Consider the following 21041-nt stretch of genomic DNA (forward strand, 5'->3'; position numbering starts at 1 on the left):
TTGCCATTTGTGACGATGTGGATGGAAATAGAGGGTATTATGCTTAGCGAAGTAAGTCAATCAGAGAAAGACAACTATCATATGATCTCCCTGATATGAGGAAGGGGAGATGCAAGGTGGGGGGGTTGGGGTAGGAAAAGAATAAATGAAACAAGATGGGATCGGGAGGGAGACAAACCATAAGAGACTCTTAATCTCACAAAACTGAGGGCTGCCAGGGGGGAGGGGGAGGGAGAGGGTGGTGGAGTTATGGACTTTGGGAAGGGTATGTGCTATGGTGAGTGCTGTGAAGTGTGTAAACCTGGCGATTCACAGACCTGTACCCCTGGGGCTAATAATACATTATAAGTTAATTAAAAATTTTAAAAATTTAATTAAAAAAAAAAACAACTCCCCCAAAAGAGCCCAGGACCTGATGGATTCCCTGGGTCTACCAAACATTCCAAGAAGAAATAATACCTATTCTCCTGAAGAGTTTCAAAAAATAGAAACAGAAGGAAAACTTCCAGACCCTATTTGATATCCTTGATATTTCTGGTATCAAGCGTTACCTTGATCCCCAAATCAGGCAAAGACCCCATCAAAAAGGAGAATTTCAAACCATATCCCTGGATGCCAAAATTCTCAACAAGATACTAGCTAACAGGGTCCAACAGTACATTAAAAAGATAATCCACCATGATCAGGTGGGATTTATCCCTGGGATGCAAGGGAGGTTCAACATTTGCAAATCACTCAATGCGATAAAACAAATCAATAAGAGAAAAGAACAATATGGTCCTCTCAATTAATACAGAAAAAGCATTTGAGAGAATATAGTATCTGTTCCTGATTAAAACTCTTTAAAGTATAGGGACAGAGAGAACATTCCTCAACTTCATAAAATCTATGAAAAACCGACGGCCAATATCATTCTTAATGGGGAAAGCTGACAGCCTTCCCCATGGATCAGGAACAGGACAAAGATGCCCACTCTCACCACTGTTGTTCAACATAGGATTAGAAGTCTTAGCAACAGCAATCAGACAACAAAAAGAAATAAAAGGTATTCAAATTGGCAAAGAAGAAATCAAACTCTATCTCTTCACAGATGACTTGATGCTTTATATGGAACACTCAAGGACTCCACCCCCAAACTACTAGAACTCATATAGCAATTCAGTAATGTGGCAGGCTACAAAATCAGTGCACAGAAATCAGGTGCTTTCTTATACACTAACAATGAAATTATGTAAAGGAAATTACAGAATCAAGAATCAAGTCCATTTACTATAACACCAAGAACCATAAGATACCTTGGAATAAACCTAACCAAAGAGGTGAAGGATCTGTACTCGAGGAACTACAGAACACTTATGAAAGAATCTGAAGAAGACACAAAAAGATGGAAAAGCATTCCATGCTCATGGATTGGAAGAATAAACATTGTTAAAATGTCTATACTGCCCAGAGCAATCTATACTGCCCAGAGCAATCTATACTTTCAATGCCATCTCGATCAAAATTCCACCGGCATTTTTCAAAGTGCTGGAACAAATAATCCTAAAATTTGTATGGAACTAGAAATATCCCAAATTGCTAAGGAAATGTTGAAAAAGAAAAACCTGGGGGCTTCATGTTGCCTGATTTCAAGCTTTACTACAAAGCTGTGATCACCAACACAGAATGCATGGTACTGGCACAAAAATAGACACACAGACCAATGGAACAGAGTAGAGAGTCCAGATATGGATCCTCAATTCTATGGCCAAATAATCTTCAACAAAGCAGGGAAAAATATTCAGTGGAAAAAAGACAGTCTCTTCAATAAATGGGGCTGGGAAAATTGGACAGCTATATATAAAATGAAACTTGACCATTCTTACACTGTTCACAACGATAAACTCGAAATGGATAAAAGACCTCAAGGTGAAGCAGGAATCTATCAAAATCCTAGAGGAGAACATAGGCAGTAATCTCTTTGACACTGAACACAGCAACTACTTTCAAGACATGTCTCCAAGGGCAAAGGAAACAAAAGCGAAAATGAACTTTTGGGGCTTCATCAAGATGAAAAGCTTCTGCACAGCAAAGGAAACAGTCAACAAAACAAAGAGGTAGCCCACAGCATGGGAGAAGATATTTAAAAATGACACTACAGACAAAGGGCTGATATCCAAGATCTATAAAGAACTCCTCAAACTCAACACCCCAAAAAACAGAAAATCACGTCAAAAATGGGCAGAAGACATGAACAGACTCTTCAAAGAAGACATACAAATGACTAACAGACACATGAAAAAATGGTTCATCATCATTAGCCACCAGGAAAATTGAAATCAAAACATCACTGAGATACTACCTTACACCAGTTAGAATGACCAAAATTATCAGGACAGGACACAACAAGTGCTGAAGAGGATGTGGAGAAAGGGAACCCTCTTACACTATTGGTGGGAATGCACGTTGGTGCAGCCACTTTGGAAAACAGTGTGGAGATTCCTTAAGAAATTAAAAATAGAGCTACCCTATGACTCTGCAATTGCACTACTGGGTATTCACTCCAAAGATACAGATGTAGTGAAAAGAAGGGCCATATGTACCCCAATGTTCATAGCAGCAATGGCCATAATTGCCAAACCGTGGAAAGAGCCAAGACGCCCTTCAACAGACCAATGGATAAAGAAGATATGGTCCAGGGTGCCTGGGTGGCTCAGTGGGTTAAAGCCTCTGCCTTCGGCTCAGGTCGTGATCCCAGGGTCCTGGGATCAAGCCCCACATCAGGCTGTCTGCTCAGCAGGGAGCCTGCTTCCCCTCTCTCTCCCTGCCTCTCTGCCTACTTGTGATCTCTGTCAAATAAGTAAATAAAAAAATCTAAAAAAAAAAAAAAAAAAAAAAAAAAAGATTCGGTCCTTATCTACAATGGAGTATTAAGCTTCCATCAGAAAGGACGAATACCCAACTCTGTATCAACATGGACGGGACTGGAGATCTAGATTATGATGAGTGAAGTAAGTCAAGCAGAGAAAGTCCATTATAACATGGTTTCACTTACTTGTGGAGCATAAGGAATAATATGGAGGACATTAAGAGACGGAAAGGAAAAGTGAATGGGGGAAATCACAGGGGGAGACAAAGCATGAGACTATGGACTCTGAGAAACAAACTGAGGGTTTGGGAAGGGAGAGGGGTTAGAGGGATGGGTTAGCCTAGTGGTGGGTATTACATGGAGCACTGGGTGTGGTGAATAAACAATGAACCACCTTAATCAAAACCAATATATCTCACCTGAATTATCTCAAAATCTCCTTTATTAGTCTCTACCCTTCTACCCTAACCACCTGCAAATAGTTTTCTCTCAGCTGCCAGACTGATTGCTTTAAAATACACACCATGCCCTTCTCCTGCATTAATTCTTCCAAAAGATTCCTATTTAAATGAGAACAGAACCCAAGGGCTTGCAGAAACTAGTCATATCTCTCTGATTTAATTTTCTACCAGTCATCTCCTTGCCATTTTGCTCCTCCTTGTGATTCCTTGAACATATCAAGGATGCACCTACTTCTGGGTATTAACACTAACTAGAATGTTACTCCCAGACTGTGAATAACACATTTTCTCTAGAATGAATATTTAAAAGATAACTGGTTGCTGGGGGGTGTGGGGGACTTCAAAAGAATGTGGGCAGAAACACCAGTTTGGAGACTACTGGAAAAACTCAAAGGGAAGACAAAGGTAGCTTAGACTGGGAAAGGAGCAGTGAAGATGGAAAAAAGGGATAAATGTTAGACATCTTAGCGCAACGGACGAACCTTACCTGGGAGAACCATCTTCATGGTCATGGAATCTCCCCTGCCAGGTAAATATCCATGGATATTTGAAAAAACTAATGAAGAACTGCTTATCAACTGGCAACAGGGGGAGATGAAGGAATCAATCAAAGGATGACACACCAGGTTTTGGCATGAGCAATGTGTGAATTGTGGTATCATTAAACCAGGTATGGAGGTATACCGTACCAAACTTGAGAATGTGAGAGGAATGGGGGAACAGGGAACCATGAGTTCTGTTTTGAACATGTTAAAAAGATGCCCATTTAAATTTCCAAACAAACAGCTGGACATAGATATCTAGGGTTTAGGAAAGAAGTTTGGGCTAAATATATAAATCAAGAATAATATGCACATAACCAGTACTTAAAGCCATGAGAATGAATAAGATCATCCAAGAAGAGTAAGGCAAAAACAGACTCAGTAAATGAGACTAAAATATGGCCAGTGAAAAAGGAGGTATGAGATAATGGTACTATGGAAGCCAAGAGCAATGTTTTTTAAAAAGGGAGTAAGAAGCTGTATCAAATCTTCTGAGAAGTTACTGAGAATTAGAAAATGACCACTTTATCTGGCAACATGAAGATTACTGGCAGCTTTATAACAGCAATGCTAGCAAGGGAGGGGTGGGAAAGAAAACCTGAACAGAGCAGGCAGGGGACAAATGAGAAGCAATAAAATGAAGACGATGAGTATATACAACTCTTGTGAACTGAGCTGTAAGACTGAATGGAGGTAATAGCCACATGGTGATCTGGAGTAAAGGGAGAGGTTTTTGTTTGTAGACTAGAGCTACTACAGCATGCTTATATGAACGATCCTATGAAGAGGGAGAAAGTGCTAATATAGAAGAAAGTAAATGAAAAGGAAAACACTTCCATTGACAAAACAGACTGACTGGTTCCAGCCTCCAAGAATAGTTGGCTGCCTTTGGATAAAACAATTTACCTTTAATACAAGAGAAAAAAACAGTACCAGTACAAATGAAGCACAGTTTGAAAGACTTGAAGACTGGAAAACAAGGTACTTTTTATCCGATTCCTAATTTTTCAATAAATTACAAGGCAAGATCAACAACTGAGCAGAGCAGATTGCAGGTTTAAGGAAAGAGAAGGTGTGAAATAGTCATTGTAGAGGGGGCTCTGTCAATGTACTAAATGATTTTACTATCTCTAAGAGAAAAGTTTAAAAATATTTTCAATTACAATTACCTTCAGTCATATAAAAGTGGGAACACCTTAAATGACCATCAATAGGGGGTCAAATGATAAAATATAAACTCAGTGGATTAATTTCAGTAATTAAAACCAATGAAATAAAAGTGTGCGCATATATATATATATATATATATATAATAGCATGTCACTAAAAATTTGATTCACACAATAGTATAAAATGCTCCCACTGTTTTGAAATATTTACATTTGAGTGTATTTAAATCCACACACAAGTATGTCACACAAAAAAGCCTGAGAAATATACACAAACTATTAGGGGGACTGGCAGGCAGCTGAGAGAGGCGTATGAAATCACTGCATATATAAAACAAGAAAAACCTATAAGCAAAAATATGTAGTAAAAAAAATCTATGTCCTTTATACTCGATAACGGTATAAACACTGTAATTCAAAGATTCGTACACAAAGACTTAAACTATGGCACATTTTAATGAAAAACTAAAAGCAATCTAAATTTAAGAAAATTATGCAACTATTAAAAATGTTCGTAATAGGTTACATGTTTAAAGAAGGAAATATTTCAGATATACAAGAAGTATAAAAAATAAAATCTAGCCAAACACCTAGATTAAGAATTTATTTGACGACATGGGACCTTATGATAATGTTAAGTGGGGAAAAAACACAAGAATACAAAATTGGGATATAACTTTAGCTATGTAAGATTGTATGTAAAAGAGAATTAAAAAAAAAAAATGAAAATGTTAACAGTGGTTGTCACTGGGTGCCAAGACTGTCGACTTTCCTATCTTTTCATACTCTTCCATTGCCAGGTTTTCTAAATAAGCCTTATCACTTTTATAATTGCAAACACTATATTTTGGGGAAAAAAAAAAAAAGAAAGAAAATACTTAAGTTCAGGGCACCTGTGTGGCTTAGTTGGTTAACAATCTTCCTTCAGCTCAGGTGATGATCTCTAGGCCCTGGGATTGAGCCCCACGTTGGGATTCCTGCTCAGCCTCTCCTTCTGCCCTTCCCTACTGCTCATTCTCTCTCCCTCAAATAAATAAATAAAATGTTAAAACAAACAAACAAACAAACAAAAAACCCCAAAACTTAAGTTCACTAGCACTATTACCTTGGGATCATGAACAAATGTATGTCCTTTGGTTCCAGGAGGAAAATCTCCAGTACAAATATATTTGAGACATTCAATGATGGTCTAAAAAAATAGAAAATTTTATTACTTAGTAATAAGAGAACCATTTATCATATCATTTATCATAAAATGTTAACTTGTTATAAAAATATTATCTACCACAGGAACTATAAGATAAAATTTGATAGTATAAAACCTGTAGGGGCACCTGGGTGGCTCAGTGGGTTAAGCTGCTGTCTTCGGTTCGGGTCATGATCCCGGGGTCCTGGGATGGAGGGCATCAAGCTCTCTGCTCAGCAGGGAGCCTGCTTCCCCACTCCCCCAGCCCCCCACCTGCCTCTCTGACTATGTGATCTCTGTCAATTAAATAAATAAAATCTTTAAAAAGAAAAAAAACCTGTAATATAGATATGATTAGATGTTAAAGGATAACTGCATGGAAAAACTACTAATTAAAAAGGTATATTAAAATAAAATAAATTATTATTTTTTAAAAGTCCTCTATTTCCCATTAAAACTTTTCAAACTAATTTAGTAACAATGGTTAATGTAAAATATGGTTACCATAGTTGATGACAGCGTTTTGTAGAAATGAAATTAGCTGAGGGTAGAACTTAAAATATTCTTACCAAAAAAAAAGGTGATAGACGTGTTAATTAACTAGATAGGAGGGATCCTTTTACAATGTACAGTACATTAAATCATCCCGATATATATATCATCCCGATATATTATATACGAAATGTAAAATTTCACACCCCAATAAAGCCAAAATATTTTAAAGTTAAATTTTTTAAAATGGCTAATAGCTATGCATGACTATGTGCCACCTATTTTACTAACCACCCACCTTTACATACATTAACTACTTAATTTTCACATTCATCTTAAGTTGTAGAAAACTTTTTTAATCTTCGTATGAGAAAATTAAAGCACAATGCATTTGACTCACTCTTGCCCAGTCACACAGCTAATTAAGGTGAGCAAATTATATGTATTTGCACAGCTACTGTTCACAGTATTCGCCTTCCAGGAGAGAGCTTAACAGAATTCTAGGTACACAACAGGCATTCAATAAATAACTTTTTCACATAAGCGCAAGTTGACAAGAGTGTAGCATTCAATGCTCAACTCGAAACCTCTCTTTCTGTACCCTTTTTGTTTCGTTTGGTCTTTTATACAGACAATGCCCTGCTTTTTCTCAAACCACCTTAAAGAGCAGCCAGTCTCTTGACTACCCTCTTCCGGTAAATGAATGCCACTCCAGGGTCCAACTCAAATTTCTAAACATTCCCTGGACCTTAAGAAGTCAAAGTAAATAAGCTGTTCTCCAACTTTCTATTATGACTCGGTAAGAGTCCTAAACTCTTCTCAGAAGTTCCTATGTTTAACATATTTTATAACTTCTTAAGTAATTCCTATAATGGGACAACTGCCAGGAAGTGAATGCTGTGTTTTGGGAGCAAGTGTTTAACAAAAACAACAGTGCAGACTAAAAGGCTTCCTACAAGAATATAAGCTCGCTGAGTACGCGCGCGGGATTCTCAAGCCAACCTTGTCAATCCAACAAGCTTGGATACCCTAACAAAGCTGGTCGCGTCCTAAAGAGCGGGGGTCCGCAGGCCACACCGGGCCACGCCCAGGGGCCGGGCCCCACCCACTTCCTGGAGCCCCAAAAGCTGAGCCATAGGAACGCCTCGCCTCTCGTCCTTATCATTATTCTGGGCTGCCCAGACATTTCACCCTCCAGTTCCCAAGACATGACGGCCCGTAAACTGAAAGGGGCTACTGAGGACTTACCGTCTTCCCCGCCCCATTAGGTCCAACCAAAATTGTGAGTGGGCTGAAAAAAGTGATAATTTGCTTATCTTTGTCCTCTATTCCAAAACTCCGCACGCCCAAAATGCTCATCTTTTCGATCCGGGACATGTTTGCAAATGTTTCTTTTCTCAACACCAGGGGCCTAGAACCCCCGCCCACCAAGACTTAGCGGTGCCTCCGGCCGGAGCAGGGCGAGCGCGCGCTGTGAGGGCCCGCGAGACTCCAAGTTGGGAGGCTCAAAGGGGTAGCGAAGGCTCTGGCTGGAACTCTTCCTCCCACACCGGCTTCCTTCTGGCCTGACGAGGGAGAGCCGGGGTGAGGGCCTGTCCCGGGCTGCACGCAGTAGACGCGAAACGGTACGCTCACAGGTTCCCGCCGCGGCCGCCCCGCGGGTCACGTGGGTCGCTACGACCAGCGTGCATTTACGCCGCAGGCCAGGAGCACGCCGGGAAGTCGTAGGTTCGCGGTGCGTGCGCAGCTCTGGCTTCCGGGCGCAGTTCAGACCGGGTGTGTCTTTTGCTGATGGCCTCGCAGTCCGCTTGCTTACTGGGTGCGGCGGGGCATCCTTAAGAGCCCTGACTCTGAGGAAGGCAGGCGCTTGTGACAAACAGTGGTTACCTAAGTGTGATCCTAGGATGCCTGGAATGGAAGAGAGTGCGGTGTGAGCTAATCTCAAAACTATTTTCTAACAACAGAAAGACGTCACTCTCTTTCATTCTCTTTCGCTAATATACGCACATGACGTATGGTGACGCCATCGCAATGATGGCCCTTAGAATGTGCAGTCCGCTTTTATATTTCTTGTGCTTTAAAAAAAACTCAATTTTAATTTCCAATTGAGTAAATTTTGATAGTTATAACTCACATCAAAGCTCTTTGGGGTCTGCAGTGATTTTTTTTAAGAGTGTAGGTGTTTAAGATCAAAAGTTGGGGAACTCCTATTGTAGGCCAAAAGCCAAATGCTGTTACAAAACTATAAAACATTACGCAAATAGAATGTGAAAGAAATCCATTCCTCCAAGTATCACCACAAGAATAGACACCTTTAAAATAAGAGACTGTGTACTATATTGGGTACTTAAAACTTTGCTGACAGGGCAGATCTTGTGATAGTATTCTTATCATGCACATAAAAAGTTAAAAATAAGGAGGGTGGGAGCAAACTTTTGGAAGTAATGGATATACCAATGACATTGACAATAGTGATGATTTCCCTGGTGGTTTATACTTAACCTTTGAAGCCATCAAATTGTATATATTAAGTATGTACCGCTTTTTGTATGTTTAAAAAAATTAATGTTTGTGTGATAAATGTTAAGTAAAATAAGAGAAACAGTAACTAAAAATGACTGAATATTGCTTTCTGGAACCCAATTTATGGAGGGCTATCACATGCAAGACCTATAAGAAAAATGACAGAAATTACAAAACAATAGTGGAAGAAATTAAAATCAAAACAAAACCTTAGGATTATTGATCCAGAAAAGTGTAGGAAATCCTCACCAATCACATAATCCCCAATCTTACAGAACTTAATACATAAACTAAAATGTTCATGTCAAAGGATGCAAGTGGGGAAAGCCAGTGAGTACTCTCTTGCTGTAACAAGGAAGAGGAACATGAAAGCATCAGTTATAGTAATACACATTTTAAGTTACTAATGAAACACAACAGATTGAAACTTACAGTAATGCTTTATGTAACAAACTAAATATAATCTTAAAGACAGGCAAAGACTAGAACCCATTTTTAAATTTTTTTGAGGGGCACTGGGTGGCTCAGTGGGTTAAGCCTCTGCCTTCCACTCAGGTCATGTGATCCCAGGGTCCTCGGATGGAGCCCCGCATGGGGCTCTCTGCTCGGCGGGGAGCCTGCTTCCTCCTCTCTCTGCCTGCTTCTCTGCTTACTTGTGATCTCTGTCTAATAAATAAATAAAATATTTTTTTTAAAAAAAGATTTATTAGAGAGCACAAGAGAGAAAGAGCGCCGGGCAGGAGCACAAGCAGAGGGGAGGGGCAGAGGAAGAGGGAGAAGCCGACTCTCCACTGAGCGGGAAACCCAAAGAGGATCTCTGTCCCAGGACCGTGGGATCACAACCTACGCCAAAGGCAGATGCTTAGCCAACTGAGCCACCCAGGCACCCCTAGAAACCAGTTTAAAAAAAAAAAAAAAGATTTTATTTATTTATTTGACAGAGAGACAACACACGCAGAGTGGCAGGCAGAGGGAAAGGGAGAAGCAAGCTCCCCGCAGAGCAGGGAGTCTGATGCACATGAGTTTCCCGTGTATGACATACTGATTCAATAAATTTGTACTATATGCTATGCTTACCCAAAGTGTAGCTACCATCTGTCACCATACAACCTATTACAATACCATTGACTATATTCTTCCACTATAATCTTAACATGAAGTACCCAACATTATTTCTTATGCATTTGGTATTCAAAAATTAACTTGAATCTAATCATACTTTTATACTTGGCCTCCAGTTCACAGGAATTAGGATTAGGTTAATAACACCACAAGGATGGAAAAAGGTTAATCTGGAAGGTGGAATGTGTTATAAGACACTGGCCCAGGCTCTCAGATCAGTGTCATTAAAACAAGGGCTGCTATAGATTCTAAAAGACTTTTAAAAAAAGATTTATTCATTTTAGAGAGAGAGGGCGAGAGCAGGGGGAGAGGAAGAGGGAGAGGAAGTTAGAGTATTAAGCAGACTCTGCGCGTGGCACAGAGCCCAACTTGGAGCTCGATCTCACAACTCTGAGATCATGATCTGAGCCACCCCTAAAAGACTTTACTTTTAAAAAACATACAACACATGGTCCCAGATTGGATCTTTGTTTGCACATAGAGATGTGAAAGGAATTTGGGGGATACACAATACACAGTAGAAATCACATGCTAAAAAAATATTATTGTTAATTTCATTATATTTGATGTGACAGTATCTTGATACATAAGAAAATAATTCTTTTTTTGAGATACATATGATGTGTTAATGATGGAGCATCATGCTTTTCTGTAATTTACTTTAAAATACTTCAAGAAAAAAACAGCAAACAAGAAAAAAATTGACGTGACAAAATAAATTTGATGACAAAAAAATTCAACTTTATGACAGTTTTATAGGAAACTATAAGACTAAAAGAACAATCCTAGAAAGGGGATAGAAATGAATTGCAATAAAAAAGATTAATCCCTAAAATAAAAAGAACTGAAAAAGCAAACTAGTCAAGTTCCTGTTTCTCAGTAAACTATTACTAGAAAGTGTTTTATTTTGCTTATGCCATAATTAATGAAATGAAAGATAAAACTACTATGAGATACTATTTTATACTTATTAGTGAATCTCTTTTTCCTTATAGTACTTTCTGACACAAATTCTTTTTTTTTTTAAGATTTTATTTATTTATTTGACAGAGAGAGATCACAAGTAGGCAGAGAGGCAGGCAGAGAGAGAGAGAGAGGAGGAAGCAGGCTCCCTGCTGAGCAGAGAGCCCAATGTGGGACTCGATCCCAGGACCCTGAGATCATGACCTGAGCCAAAGGCAGCGGCCTAACCCACTGAGCCACCCAGACGCCCCCTGACACAAATTCTTGTATTAATATTGATACATAAGCTTTCTTTTGATTATTGTTTATCCAGTATATTTTTCCATCCCTTGATTTTCAAGCTTTTAGTATCATTTTGCATTAACTATATCTCTTGAAAACAGCTGAGAGATGATTTTTGGTAGAATTTTACAGTATCTGCCTTTTAATAGATGAGTTTAATCTGTTTTCATTACTGTGATTCATGATAAATTTGGATGTATTTCTCATATCTCATATCTCTTTCTCTTTGCTTTTTCTCCTTTCCTGGTTTCTGGTTTGAGCTTTTAAAAAAAAAAAAAGATTTTATTTATTTATTTGAGAGAGAGACAGTGAGAGAGAGCATGAGCGAGGAGAAGGTCAGAGGGAGAAGCAGACTCCCCATGGAGCTGGAAGCCTGATGCGGAACTCGATCCCAGGACTACAGGATCATGACCTGAGTAGAAGGCAGTTGCTCAACCAACTGAGCCACCCAGACACCCTGATTGAGCTGTTTTTTATGCCCTTGTTTTATTCTACTGGCTTGAAAGTTGTACATTCTATTCCTGTTCTTTTAGTGGGTCCTCTTAAATTTTTCACATGCCTATTTTGAAATCTAAAGTTAATACCTTTTTTTTTTCATTGAGTGATAGGAAAGTTTATTGAGGGGTAGTACAAAGTTCCCAAAGAGAGAGGGGACCTGAGAGGGTTGTCCTAAAGTTAGTATCTTTAGGAAATTTCTAAACAGTACAAGAACAATAAAATGCACCAACTCTGATTACTGTATCTCCCACATTATCATTGTTTAGCATTTTTGTTCCTTATTGTCTTGAAATCCCCTAAATAAATTATTTTCTAATCAGCATTATATAGGTTTACCTACATATTCACCAATCTTTTTGATTACCACGGCTTCTTGCATCACATCTTTCATGGGGGTTCATCTTGCTCATTATATCAGCAAAACTGTTAAACTAAATTTCAAGGTAAGAAATCTATCCCACAGTGCTGATAGCAGGATTAAACAAAGCTATGTTTGTGAAAGTGCTTTGTAATTTGTAAAACACTGACATGCAAGGGATTTATTTTTTGTCCGTTTCATATTTTCAGAGGGGTGATCTGGTAAAATGTAATAAGAGCTGTAAAAATGACCACACATGTTCCTTGGGATAAGGAAATATTTTTAGAAATTATACAAAGAGCTTTCTAGCAGCATTGTTTATAGTTATGGAAGACTAGAAGCAATCCAAATGGTCAAGTAAGCTATAGATACCAATTTTATCTAATACCACGTAACCTTTAAAATAATAAGTAGATTCATGAAAAAGAGGTATTTATAAGCAAAAAGATAAACACAGTGTCATACCCATTGATTGCAACCCTATGAAGCTATCTATGTATTAGTAAGGATTGGAAGAAGTCATCAAAAAACAAACAGTTGCTATGCCGAGAGGAGGAAGTTCTGTTTCTCTTCCTATAATGTTATTTATTCAATAAAAAAGAATTATTTTAAAGATATGCTTGGGGATTGAAAGCATCAAGGTTAGAATAGGGTCAAAAAAAAAAAAAGAAAGGAAGGAAAAAAAGTGATGCTATCATTTTACATTTAGTCACCACAAAAAAAAAAAATTTGTGGCATCTTGCCCAGTTGATTGATTAGAATCAGTTCATAGAAAAGTCATTTGACCTTAAATGACTACACAGTTAGTAAAAACCACACTTACCAGTTTTTAAAAAACATGTTGCCAATTTGGAAGCCACTAGTAGAGATAAAGGTTTTGGGGCAAAAGTTTGGATATTACCCACAAATACAACTTTTCAATACTATTTGAAATTCTTTTACATATTTACTAGTAGTTCTTAAAACTTCCAAGTACTGATTGCTAATTTTCTGCTCTCCTAAAATAATGTGGGTTTTTTTAAATGCCATAGTAGTTCACATTGACTTGGTCTCTAGAGCTGAGGCTTAAAGTTTTGCTTTATCTTTTTTTTCAAGGAGTCTGCCAAAGCTTTTTCTATTAATTGAGGCTCCCAGCCTCAGGGAATAGATTCCTTGAGTTTCCATAGTATTCACATTAATTTTTCAACTAACACAACCATGTACCTGCTTATTCATTCAGGTTTTTTTTTTCTTCCAACAAACAGTACCTACAGTAATAGGCTAGTTCTTGGGGCGCCTGAGTGGCTCAGTGGGTTAAAGCCTCTGCCTTCGGCTCAGGTCATGATCCCAGGGTTCTGGGATCGAGCCCCACATCGGGCTCTCTGCTCGGCAGGGAGCCTGCTTCCTCCTCTCTCACTCTCTGCCTGCCTCTCTGGCTACTTGTGATCTCGCTCTCTGTCAAATAAATAAATAAAATCTTATAAAAAAAATAATAATAGGCTAGCTCTTGAGGACAAAAAGGTTAATTAAATAAAATCTTTCTACTCAAGTAGCTCATAGTCTAGTGAAAAGGTCCTGAGTGCAAGACATTTACAGGATGCAACGTCTTTTTAATAATGAAAGTAAAAACAACCATTAACTTTTCTCAACTTGCAATGCTTTAAAAAAAAAAAAGATTTTATTTATTTATTTGAGACAGAGAGTGAGAGAGAGAGTACAAGCAGGGTTGGGAAGCCACGGAGGGGTGGGGAAGAAGAAGACTCCCTGCTGAGAATGGAGTCTGATGAGGGGCTCGATGGAGGACCCTCAGATCATGACCTGAACCAAAGGCAAACGCTTAACAGACTGAGTCACCCAGCAACCTTGCAGTGTTATTTTTTTAAAAGATGTTATTTATTTATTTGACAGATATCACAAGTAGCAGAGAGGCAGGCAAAGAGGGAGGAGGAAGCAGGCTCCCTGCTGAGCAGAGAGCCCAATGTGGGGCTTGATCCCATGACCCTGAGATCATGACCTGAGCCAAAGGCAGAGGCTTTGAGCCACTGAGCCACCCAGGTGCCCTTGCAATGTTATTTTTAACAAACTTTAAATAGTTTTAGAGTTGCATAAGTTGCAACAATTTTATAGAGAGTTCCTATATATCCTGCACCCAGTTTCCTGTAGCACATTTGACACAACCGAGGAACCAACAGTGGCACATTACTAGACTCCATTGCTTTTTTTGGAATTTCCTTGGTTTTATCTACTGTCCTTTTTCTGTTCCTGGATTTCACCCATGATACCACATCACATTTAGTCACCATGCTTGGACTTCCTGTACGGTGAATGGTTTCTCAGACATTGCTTCTTTTTTTATGACCTTGATCATTTTAAGGAGTGTTGACCAGGTATTTCTCCCTCAATTTGGATATATATGATGTTTTTCTCCTGGTTAGATAGAGGTTATCGGGTTTGCTGAGGAAGATCACAGATAAAATGCCATTCTCATTACATCATGTTAAGAGTAGCTGCGATTAATGTAACTTCATTGATGTTGACCTTGGTCACCTGTTTGAGGTTTGCTAGGTTTCTCCATTGCAAAGTTCGTCTTCTTATAATCTCCTTCCCATACTATATTCTTTACTTTTTACAAAAGAGTTTATTTATTTATTTGAGAGTGAGAGAGAGAGCATGAGCAGGCGAAGGGGCAGAGGGAGAGGGACAAGTAGATTCCCCTCTGAACAGGAGGCCCACACGGGGCTTGACCCCTGAACCATGACCTGAGCAAACGCAGACGCTTAGCTGACTGAGCCAGTCAGGCGCCCACCACACCATATTCTTTAAAATGAAGTCGCTGTGTATCCCACGCTTCAGGGGGATGACGCCACCGTTCAGAGGGTGGAATAGCAACAAAAGTTACTTGAAGTTCTCCTTCTGCACAGGAGATTAAAATAATTAACCTTTGTATGGAGTTTTACATTAATAAAGCTCTTTTAAATACATTATTTTATGGTCTTTGCTATGAGAGAGTTTGAAGTCAGGTTTGGGAGATCAGTCCCACAGAGGAAAAGTTAATGAATTGGACATTTTAAGAAATCTAATTTTGTACACTCATGCTCATAGCAGCATTATTCACAATAGCTGAAAGATGCAAGCAACCCAAATGTCCACTGACAGGTGAATGAAGAAGCAAAATGCGGTATATGATACGATGGAAAATTGTTCTGCCTTAAAAAGGAAAGGAAAGAAAGTTCTGTCCAATGCTACAATGTGGGTGAATCTTGACGATCTTTTCAGTGAAATAAGTCAGTCACAAAAAGACAAGTGCCGTATGATTCCACTTACATGAGTTACCTAGAAGAGTCACATTCATAGAGACACAAAGTAGAAGCATGATTACCAAGGGCTGGGGAGAGGGGAAATAGCTGTTGTTTAATGGATGTGGAGTTTCAGTTTTGCAAGATGGAGTATACAACATTGTTACTGTACACTTTAAGTGTACGTTTTAAGTACACTTAAAAATGGCTGAGATATTATATTTTATGTTATGTGTATTTTACCATAATAAAATATTACTCAAAATATTATTTTGAATAGAAGGGTTTTTTAAAAAAATAACTAGCCCTCCCACCTGACCCACAGTTATACTGTAAATCAGGGGCTGTAAAGTGGTACCCTATATCAGGAAGTTGTGCATAATAAGCAGGCTTTTGAATTCTTTAAAAAAATGGGATGATCTAGCAACAGAAGTCCAAGGGTGTCACATGGCAACAATCAGCTGAAGCTAAGTAGCAGTCCAAGACTTTAGACAAGTCATTCAATGCTGCAGTTTACTTAGTCCCACCACCTTTGCTGTGCTACACCTTGTACATTCCATTGATCTGTACAGCCAGTGAGCACCTTGGGTGAGGTGAAGCTTGCTTCCAACTACAGGGAGAGCTAGTCAGTATAATGCATATCCCAGCCACTGTTCAAGGATGAACACGAGGTCCTTTGTCACAAGGAAGATGAATTCTAGGACTTCTGATTGAGCAAACGGAAAAGCACAATTTGCTTTCTCCTGCCACCCAGGAACAGGACACATAACGATCCAGGAGATTTGACATCATCTTGGGACCACAGTTGGAGACCTGGCCGACAAGAAAGCCAAGGAGGAATCACCAAGACAAGCAAGATATAAAGGAGCCCCTACCCTGGACCATTTGATTGTATGATCTAATAATTCCCTGTTTGGCTTCAACCAGCTGGGGTTGGGTTTTTGGTCACTGGTAACAGGAAGGATCCTAACATAGTTGCCAGTGAACTTGACCCTGCTAAGTTTTGATGGTCTCTGCTCTAACCACCATCTTTCTGCAAGTATTTTAAATTCCTTTTAAGGAATGCCGGTGTAGCTCAGTCAGTTGAGCCACAGCCTTCGACTCGGGTCATGATCCTAGGGTTGTGGGATGGAGTCCCGCATTGGGTTCCTTGCTCAATGGGGAGCCTGTTTCTCTCTCTGCCTCTGCCTGCCACTCTGTCTGCTTGTGCTCTCTCTCTCTCTCTCTCTCTGACAAATAAATACACAAATAAATAAAATCTTTAAAAAAAATTCCTTTTAAGGCAGATCGGTCTAGGGGTGCCTGGGTGGCTTAGTTGGTTAAGTGACTGGCTTTGGCTCAGACCATGATCCTGGAGGCCTAGGATCGAGTTGCACATTGGACTCCCTGCTAAGCATGGAGTCTTCTTCTTCATCTGACAACCCCCTTATCATGCTCATTCTCTTTCTCTCAAATAAATAAATAAAATCTTAAAAAAAAAAAAACAGGGGTGCCTGGGTGGCTCAGTGGGTTAAAGCCTCTGCCTTCAGCTCAGATCATGATCCCAGTGTCCTGAGATTGAGTCCTGCATCAGTCTCTCTGCTCAGCAAGGAGCCTGCTTCCTCCTCTCTCTCTCTCTGCCTGCCTCTCTGCCTACTTGTGATCGCTGTCTGTCAAATAAATAAATAAAATCTTTATTAAAAAAAACCAGACAGATTGGTCTAATAACAATAGTGATAGAATTTAGTTAACCTGAAAAAGACTTTCCCAATATTTATACATTCTGGTATAAAATCTAATGGTGTGCATTATACCTCTCCTTTTTATACACATCTTTAAAGAGGAAATTCAATCTTCCAATTTTAAGAAATGCATATGTGAGGCAATAATTCATCAACCCAAAGATTTTCTTTGTAATAGAAAATGTTTTTAAAGGGGGAGAATTAGGGATTTTTATAATTATTAAAAGATAAAGGCAAAATTATTTTTTTAAGATATAAGGCATTGGAAACATTTTGTATTACGATATGCCATTATTAAGCATCCTCTATCTGATTGTTAGAAATTATTCATTTCCTCAAAGATAGAGAATAAATTGGTTGGGGATGCAATCTTGTAGTATGCACTTTCTTTGCCCAAGGCAAACACTGAGCATTTGAGAGCTATGAGACTGCTTCTGCATTTGAGTTTGCTAGCTCTTGGGGCTGCCTATGTTTCTGTCACTCCTGTAGAAGATCCCATGAACAGATTGGTGGCAGAGACCTTGACACTGCTCTCCACTCATCGAACTCTGCTGATAGGTGACGGGGTAATTTTTTTTTTGATTCCTGCAGTCTTTAAAAAACATGGGTAATCATTGACAGTGACTAATTTTAAAGATCTGTTATTAATAATGAAATTATGAGTTAGTAATATATAATGCATAGCCATGTTACTAGGAAACATTATATTAAAAGTTATGAATCTTAAAATATGTTAAAGATGAATGTATTTCTTTTCCTTTTCAGAACCTGATGATTCCTACTCCTGAAAATAAAAATGTAAGTTAAATTGTTATTTGACAAAATGATTGCATGAATCAGTTTTGTATTTTAAGCTACAAAGCATTAGTTAACATTGGGATGATTTAATTTGACCTATTTTGTTTTTATGTGTGTGGATGTGAATGTATGTGCTTTTGAATATTAGGAATGGTGTTAGGAATAACTCTACCATATTAAGTAGAATCCATTAGGCAAATGCATCAGGCCCTTTTCTCATGTTGTCAGTTCTACATCTCAAAGAGCCTCATGTCAAGCGTTCTTTCCAGAAAAATTCCACATTGGGTGAGAGGTGCCTCCTAGTCTCCATTCACCTCTATCTATGGCTTTCCTCACTTTGAAGTCTTTCTGTAAGTACCAGCAACTTAGGGTTATATTTTTAGAATTATGGTCAATAGACATTTAAATATACAGTGAAGTCTCATATTAATAGTCATTTCTTAAATGATTTTAACTCTAATGGAAATATATACCTTTGGAGTATGTCATGGTCATTTTAAAATGTAAAAGATGTGCTATCATTAGTCTAAATAGAATAAAATCACCACTTAGAACTGTCAGAGGAAACTCTGATGTGAGGTAAGTTAGTAATGTTGCATTATATTTCTTAAACACTTTATTTCTCATTAAGCATTTAATTTATATCATTTGTCAAACTCCTCAATAATTATATAAATGTCATTTACTTACTGAAAGTATAGCTCAGGGTGCCTGGGTGGCTCAGTTGTTTAATCAGCTGTCTTTGGCTCAGGACATGATCTCAAGGTCCTGGGATCAAGCCCCACATCGTGGTTCCTGATCAGGAAGGAGTCTGCTTCTCCCTCTCTCTTGACCCTCACCCCACTGTGCTCTTTCTCTGTCTCTCAAATAAATAAATAAAATATTTTTTTTTTTAGAAAAAGGAAGAAATTATAGGTCAGTATGAGGTGGTTTTCCACCTGGAAGAGAAACAAGGAAAATACTCTTGGGAGAAAGGAGCTTGTGTAAACTCCACAAAACAAAGTCCTAACTTTTTGCACCAAATTTTTATAGCTTGTTTTATTTACATTTTTTTTTAATTTTCTTCATTTAGCACCAACTGTGCATCGAAGAAGTCTTTCAGGGTATAGACATATTAAAGAACCGAACTGCACAAGCAGCGGCTGTGGATAAACTATTCCAAAATTTGTCTTTCATAAAAGCACATATAGACAGCCAAAAAGTAAGTTAAAGATATTTGGTGGAAACTTAAGTATATTTTTCTTGCTGGGTCTGTTTTGACAAGAACTGACAGTTTTCCTACAATACCTCTTGTCTGCTCTTTTCACAGAAAAAATGTGGAGGAGAAAGATGGAGAGTAAAAAAGTTCCTAGACTACCTGCAAGTGTTTCTTGGTGTCATAAACACTGAGTGGACAACAGAAAGTTGAGACAAAACTGACTTATTGTAGTGAAAGATTTTTGAGGAGAAGAAAAATCTTTTGGAATGAGAATGAGGGCCAAGCAACTGGGGGGGGGCACTTAATGATCGGTCGTAGATTTAAACTTCAGAGACAAAGTAGATATTTCAGGCAACCTACTACTTCACCTCCTCACACAAGAAGAAGGCATAAAAATAAAATATTAGAGACATATTTCAGATATCCGATCATGGAAGTATATTCCTCCAGTTTGCTCCAGGCAAAATAAATATGTACTTTAACCTTATTTAACACAACATTCTGTAAAATGTCTGCTAACTTAATATTTATTTATGAAACAATTAAGAATTTGATAAATTAATATTTATATCAGATCATGTTATGTTCCAATAAAACAAAAATAAACAACTCTGATTCAGTTTGTTGCTGGTCTCTGTCCTACTCTTTTTTTTTTTTTTAAGATTTATGTATTTATTTGAGACAGAGCGTGAGCTGGGGGAGGACAGGGAGACAGAACATCCAAGTAGACTCCAGCTGAGCCCAGAGCCCGACACAGGGCTTGATCTCACTACCCACGAGTTCAGGACATGAGCCGAAACCAAGAGTCTGGCACTTAACTAACTGAGCCACCCAGCCATCTCTGTCTTACTCTTGAAGTTAGCACAGTCTGTGTGAAAACACACTGAGTTTTGAGGGAGAGTCTGCATCTGTGCTGGCTGAGCATTCCTGTCTCCCTGGTGACAGAGGTCGCAGGGTTGCTAGGCCAACCACAAGCGGAAGTGATCCAGCAGGCCTTAGTTCGGATGTGGGCAGCATGGGCTGAACATGGTTTCCTCGACACAGTGTACCAGAACCTGGGAGGATGCATGTTAAATGGTAGGTGACGAATGAATGAAACTTCCAGGACTGGCTGGAGAATTAAAATGACTTTCAAGGATCTTCCTGAGAGGAGGAGAGTGTAAAAGTCTGTAACTAGGTCTCTTCCTGGCCAGTGAGAAGAATTTGGCAAACCAATCCCACTGCTGGTCCAGGGAGGGAGGCAGGAACCCTCTTGGTGGAGCCTAGAGCACGATGGCCTGGGAGAGTTCTTCCTCATCTCACTGAAAAGCTGGGAGGCACTTATATTCAGAAGGCTGGGTTCTAGAGGGGTCCATCATCCTGTATTCCCAGTCGTAGAGCAGTAGCAGTTCAGTCTGCCTGCCTATGACAATCAGTACCATAACTGAAGGTTCTTCTGCTTGAGGAAATTTCTCAAGGATCCAGAAAGTATGTTCTTTAAAATAGATTTTAAAACTGAGATAGAACTGGAGGAGAGATCCAATAAGAATATTCAACTATGCCACTGACTCCTTCATTCATTTACTGATCACAGGGTCTACACTGCGTGCTGGGATACAGTTGCAG

At 38.9% G+C, this 21041-nt stretch overlaps 2 protein-coding genes and 1 pseudogene across 11 annotated transcripts in view; 1 reads left to right on the forward strand and 2 right to left on the reverse strand.

The window, feature by feature from the left end:
- Nucleotides 1-21041, reverse strand: part of RAD50 (RAD50 double strand break repair protein) — a 219173-nt gene that overhangs the window by 82744 nt on the left and 115388 nt on the right. For 3 of the 10 annotated variants that reach the window (XR_006605369.1, XM_004745010.3, XM_004745012.3), the window contains 2 exons: nt 7947-8606; nt 6126-6209 (listed from right to left, as the gene is read on the reverse strand). The exons of 3 other annotated variants lie outside the window; for them this stretch is intronic. Coding sequence is in view for 5 of the 7 variants with exons in the window: in XM_004745010.3 (XP_004745067.1) it covers nt 6126-6209; nt 7947-8075 (213 nt within the window). In the remaining 2 variants the exon portion in view is untranslated. Of the gene's footprint in view, nt 1-5913; nt 5934-6125; nt 6210-7946; nt 8607-21041 lie in introns of those variants that run through there. 4 more of the 10 variants (XM_013052517.2, XM_013052516.2, XM_013052519.2 and 1 more) reach the window with 2 other exon arrangements.
- Nucleotides 3698-3846, reverse strand: LOC123390846 (annotated as a pseudogene).
- Nucleotides 17840-19646, forward strand: IL5 (interleukin 5). The gene is made up of 4 exons (XM_004745009.3): nt 17840-18006; nt 18206-18238; nt 19311-19439; nt 19548-19646. Exons 1-4 carry the CDS (start codon nt 17863-17865, stop codon nt 19644-19646), a joined length of 405 nt encoding a protein of 134 aa, XP_004745066.1. The 5' UTR covers nt 17840-17862.

The sequence above is a fragment of the Mustela putorius genome, unplaced genomic scaffold (genome assembly GCF_011764305.1).
Source record: "Mustela putorius furo isolate JIRA1106 unplaced genomic scaffold, ASM1176430v1.1 tig00000145_pilon_pilon_pilon, whole genome shotgun sequence".
Taxonomy (NCBI): Eukaryota; Metazoa; Chordata; class Mammalia; order Carnivora; family Mustelidae; genus Mustela; species Mustela putorius.